The sequence below is a fragment of the Gorilla gorilla genome, chromosome X (assembly GCF_029281585.2).
Source record: "Gorilla gorilla gorilla isolate KB3781 chromosome X, NHGRI_mGorGor1-v2.1_pri, whole genome shotgun sequence".
In the NCBI taxonomy this organism is placed as follows: Eukaryota; Metazoa; Chordata; class Mammalia; order Primates; family Hominidae; genus Gorilla; species Gorilla gorilla.
This window is the reverse complement of record NC_073247.2, coordinates 123604001-123610000: the sequence shown is the minus strand read 5'-3', so window position 1 is coordinate 123610000 and position 6000 is coordinate 123604001. Positions and strand designations below refer to the sequence as shown.

General features: G+C 42.3%; 1 protein-coding gene across 1 annotated transcript in view; it reads left to right on the top strand.

Moving 5' to 3' along the window:
- The window catches only part of TRPC5 (transient receptor potential cation channel subfamily C member 5), a 309805-nt gene that overhangs the window by 246190 nt on the left and 57615 nt on the right, over positions 1–6000 (top strand). Inside the window, exon 7 of the mRNA XM_004064719.4 lies at positions 347–542. Coding sequence (XP_004064767.1) covers positions 347–542 — 196 coding nt within the window. The remainder of the gene's footprint in view (positions 1–346; positions 543–6000) is intronic.

Genomic DNA, 6000 nt, shown 5'->3' with positions numbered 1-6000 from the left:
GCATAATTAGAATGGTAAAAAAATAACATGGTCTGAAGACAAAAGAGAAAGTTTGGTAGAGGAAATAGCTCTTGAAATAAGCCTTGAACATTTTTAGGCTATGCGTAGACTGAGAAGAGGGAATGGTATTTCAGGTAGAAAAGCAAAGCATAAGACATAGAAGTGGAAACAAACAAACAAATGGACATGGATGGTCAGTCTGTGTTAGGGAAGAGCCCAAGATATGTGAGATCACCAGTTTATCTGTCACAGATCTGGCAGCCCCTTCATTAAGCAGATCACCTTACATTTTCTCTCTCTTGCTCTTCTTAAAGAATTAACTAACCTGCTCTTTGATCTCTTTTAGGCTCTTTGAGACTCTTCAGTCACTCTTCTGGTCTGTGTTTGGCCTTTTAAATCTATATGTCACCAATGTGAAAGCCAGACACGAATTCACCGAGTTTGTAGGAGCTACCATGTTTGGAACATACAACGTCATCTCCCTGGTAGTGCTGCTGAACATGCTGATTGCTATGATGAACAACTCCTATCAGCTTATTGCCGTGAGTAGCTTTGCTTTACAAGCGTGCTTACTTTGGTTTCAGGTTGGGGCAACATCGGCATAGAGTTCATTAGAAGCTCAATGAAAGAGTTCGTCTGCCTCAATTAATTTACATTAGCTTTCCTAGTTGTTAGACTGAATTATTTCTTTCCAATGCAATTCAGGTTGGACTCTTAGTCTACAGAATCTTCATCATCTAAGTTATTCGAGTGAATAAGATTTTCTAGCTACTTATTGAAAATATTTCTAAATTTCAGAATCAATTTTCTTGCCTCAGTGGAAAACTCAGGGTTTGAGCACAATTTGGCTACAACGTGTCACCTCACTCATCTCCAGGGTTAATTCAGCTGATCTGGTTCTCTAGGCAAGAGAGCCCTATCTCCCTCTTCACTACAAACATCTCCCTCTGAAAACTAAGAATCCCATTGACAAGGATGGTCTTCTGAGAGAGAGACAGAGAGGGGAGGGGGCTACGTTTTTTCCTATTTTAAAAAAATAGAGATGGGGTCCTGATATGTTGCCCAGGCTGGTCTGAAACTCCTGGCCTCAAGTGATCCTCCCACCTCAGCCTCCCTAAGTGCTGGGATTACAGGCATCAGCCACTGCACGCAGCCAGTGGCTATTTTTTAATCAAGTATATATAAGTAACTGCACTCCATTGCGAGGCACTCCTAAGTAGAGTCCATTGCTGAATTTTTTTGCACCATCATGTTACCATTTAGATCAGCAGTGTTTATTACCCTAGACTAGAAATAGTGAAAGTGTTGGATACAGGATCAATTTAGTCCCTGCCCTGGTTTTTATGTCAAAGTAGATATCTAACCTTAGCTTATTTTATTTTAATCTGCATATAATTCCTAGAAATTGAGTTTTGGCAAAGGAGTCCTCATTACCTGAGGTCTGATTTAGTTGGGCATTAGTAAATTTGGATGTGTAGTTCCTACTATAATGCTAGATTACCCCCTCTGGATCAGTCTGTTGCTCAAAGTTTTTGCTGTAGCAGAGAAAGTACAAAATAAATAAACCCACGTCTTGTTTTCCTTTCTAGATGCTATTTCTCAGATTTGGTTTGCCACTGAGGAGTTATTTAGCCTATAGAAAAGAAGCTCAAATTATTTGTTACATATACATAGATATATATATGTATGTATATGTGTATGTGCATATATATATATGCACACACACACATACACATACCCATACATGCTCATTGTCCATGTCTTAAATATTATTGTTAATAGTGAACGTCTGTGATCCATTTCCACTAAGGACAGAACCAAAAAGGAATGGAGTAGGAGGCTTTTGAGTTACCTATTTGGGAGAAATTCCTAACTATAAATGGCAATGAAATAAATATATTCTCACAGGTGGGTCTATAGAATTTCTGTTATTGGAGAGTTTAAAAAATTAGGATATAAAATTGTCTGCTAGGATAGTTTAGATATTAGGTATTTAGGTGGTAGAGAAGGGAGAGGAGTGTAGTGGAAAAAAAGATTTGAAGTTAATAAACCAGGGACTCTAATCCTGGTTCTGTGGTTTATAACTGCATGTCTTTAGTAACTTACTTTTCCCTCTTGAGCCTCAGTGTCGTCATCCAAAAGTGAGGGTATTGAAATCAATGGTTTTTAATATCCTTGCTAGCTCTGACATCCTATGTGTCCAGGTGCCTACAGATCAACAAGATAGGCTCACAAGGTCCTTTCTAGCTCTGAAATTCTGTTTTACTGTTGCATTTGAAATTCAATATAGTTCAGTTCCATTCACTCATTCCCCCTCATTCAAACAACTAGGCCAAGAACTCTAAAATGATTTATGTTCACTCCTAGTCTATCTCTATAAGGGGGCAGGGGCAGGCATGGAATCTTAGGAATTGACTTTTCCATCCCCTCTGCTTGGCATTCTATCCTTCACCCCTGCCAAAGATGGCAATATTCATGCAAAGGCATTTGTAATTTTCTCACTGGGTGTCTGACAGCTGATTTTTCCTTGTGACAGTAGAAAAGGGAGAGATTTTCTTGTCACCTAATGCAGGGCTGTGGTCCTTCTCACTGAGCTCCAGCTCCCATCACCACCTGCTGGTAGTAAGTTTTGTTTTAATGCCACCTACTGCTGCACCCAAAGAAAACACATTGGCTTGGGAGGGAGCCAACAGTAGATGGCCTAAATGGAGTCTATACCATCTCATAAATCTGAAGTCATGGCCAATCATTCTGAATAATATCTTTACTGCTTTTGGATCCCACGGGAGTGTGTTTTTACCATTTGGAAATGGATCCAGTGGGATCGTGATATTGGACAACCTGATTCCAAAAATACCTGGATCTGCTTAAGCGGCAAGGGCCAGAAAGTAGATTTAATTTCATTTGCAACATCTCTGCTTCAGTACTGAATGTAATTTTTACTAGGTCCTTGATATAGGGAGAAAGGTTACAGAAAGGGAAACCACTGAAGACAAATTTCTCCTATTTTAAAAGGTATCACAGGCTGATTCAGTCTAGGTAGGGACTGAGTTGTCAACATGCCTCACTGAATCTGTTTTGTGTACATTCTAGGACAGTCCTCAAGAACATCAGGTAATACCAATCCCTTGAAGGGTTAAGCTCTTTATCAATGTTCCATGCAGGATTCAGAGATGCTGGTGATGTGAATATATGGCTCTATAGCAATTTGTATTTTCATGTCATAGGAGGCTCCACCTCAGTAGTGTATAGAGTTATCCTTAAGATACAGTGAAGCAGGAATCACTCCAGGACTGTGCTCTGTGGTCCCAGCATCAGCAGGTGAAGCTGGCCATATTGTATATTATTGTTACTGACAATTAGCAGTGATTTACTTCTCCTTTTATTCTTATATCTCCCTCAATCTCCTTATTACTCTCAATGACACTTTTTAAAATACATCTACCTTGTCACTGCTGTCCCTGATGTATAGGCACAAGCTCCATCAACCAAAGCTTCCCTCAGTGCCATTTTAATCAGATGCATCCATTAAAAAATATTAGGTGGAAGAGATAAGATCAATCCCACAAAGTTCATTACCTTAGGCCCTATTCCTACCCCCTACCCACCCACAATGGCCATCTCTGTTGCCTGAGATTAGTCCTCCCAAAACATAGTGCTCATAATGGTCTGTGATAAAGCCTCATTCAGCAAGTTAATAAGAACCCTTGGTTTCTTTGGCTGCTATGGAGTATTTGCTTTAATGCTGAAAATAAGTAAACAGCACTTGCTTCACTGAGCCACAGCTGCTGGATGGCTTGGGGAGAGTCCAAATATATATAATTGGTTGTCTCCCTTAGGGTGGCAGCATTTGGAGGCCCAGATGATGAATGGACTCTTCCACTGCAGAACACATTCATGTAAATGACGACATTCTTCCAAACAAACCTGGCAACACAAGATAGCAGGCAAGACTAGAGAGGGCTGTTGCATACCATGTAAGTGCCAAGAAGGGCAGGTGGTCTTCCCACCCACCCCCAGTCATCTAGGACCAACCTCAGATTCTCAAAGCAGAGACTTTCAAAGCAGAGACTCTCAAAGCAGCACTTCACACACAATACCATGATTTTAACTCTCTATCAGCAGGACTGATAACCAACTGCTATGCACTGATATGGCTACTCAATTGTTAAAATATTGAAACATTTCCATACCAGTTGGTAAATAGGTGCTGCTCCAGCTGTTCCTTCTATGACATACCCAGACCTCCCGACAATCCAGCAAGTAAAGGGTAACATTTGGAACAGCTGCTAGAATCTAGGACCCTGCTCCAGCACCAAAACTGGCCTACATTTGGATTGATTGGTTTTTTAAACAGTCTGAATATCACTATAGCAGGCAAAACCCTAAAATGCTCCCCCTAGATTCCCTACTCTAATACTCAAGACTATTAATATGAAGAGATACCACACTTGTGATTATGTTGTATTATGTGGCAAAAGGGATTCTGCAGATGTAATGAAGGTTAGTATTCAGAGAGATTATCCAGGTAGGCCTAATCTAATCACATGAGTCTTAGAAGCACTGTTTTCTCCAACCAGTAGCAGAAGGGAATGTCAGTGTATTAGTCTGTTCTTACTCTGCTATGAAGAAATACCTGAGACTCAGTCATTTATAAAGAAAAGAGTTTTAATTGACTCACAGTTCCACATGGCTGGGGATGCTTCATTAATCTTACAATCATGGCAGAAGGAAAAGCACGCAGGTCTTACATGGTGGCAGGTGAGAGAGAGTGAGAGGGAAGGGGGAAGAGCCCCTTATAAAACTGTCAGATCTCATGAGAACTCACTATCATGAAAGCAGCACGGGGGAACTGCCCCCATGATCTAATCACCCCCAGGAGGTCCCTCCTCTAATATATGAGGATTGTAATTTGGATTGTAACTCAAGATGAGATTTTGGGTGGGGACACAGTCAAACCATATCATTCCATCCCTGGCCCCTCCCAAATCTCATGACCTTACATTTTAAAACACAATCATGCCTTTCCAACAGTCCCTCAAAGTCTTAACTAATTCCAGCATTAACCCAAAAGTCTAAGTCCAAAGTTTCATCTGAGACAAGGCAAGTCCCTTCTGCCTAAGAGCTTGTAAAATAAAAAACAAGTTAGTTACTGCCTAGATACAATGGGGATACAGGCATTGGGTAAATACATCCATTCCAAATTGGAGAAATTGGCCAAAACAAAGGGGCTACAGGCCCCATGCAAGTCCCAAATCCACTAGGGCAGTCATTAAACCTTGAAGTTTTAAAATGATCTCCTTTGACTCCATGTCTCACATCCAGGTTACAATGATGCAAGTGGTGGGCTCCCATGGCCTTGGGCAGCTCCACTTCTGTGGCTTTGCAGGGTACAGCCCCCCATCCTGGCTGCTTTCACAGGCTAGTGTCAAGTGTCTGTGGCTTCTCCAGGTACATGGTGCAAGCTGTCAGTGGATTTACCATTCTGGGGTCTGGAGGACAGTGGCCTATTCTCATGGCTCTACTAGGCAGTGCCCCAGTGGGGACTGTGTGGGGACTCCCACCCCACATTTCCCTTCTGCACTGCCCTAGCAGAGGATCTCCATGAGGGCTCTGCCCCTGCAGCACACCTCTGCCTGGACATTCAGGCATTTCCATGCATCATCTGAAATCTAGGTGGAGGTTCCCAAACCTCAGTTCTTGTCTTCTGCCCACCCACAGGACCAACACCACATGGAAGCTGCCAAGGGTTGGGGCTTGTACCCTCTAAAGCCACAGCCCAAGCTGTACCTGGGCACCTTTTAGCCATGGCTAGATCGGCTGGAAAACAGGGCACCAAGTCCCTAGGCTGCATACAGCAAGGTGGTCCCTGGGCCTAGCCCAGGAAACCATTTTTCCCTCCTAGGCCTCTGGGCCCATGATGGGAGGGGCTTCTGTGAAGGTCTCTGACATGCCCTGGAGACATTTTCCCCATTATCTTAGTGATTAACATTCACCTCC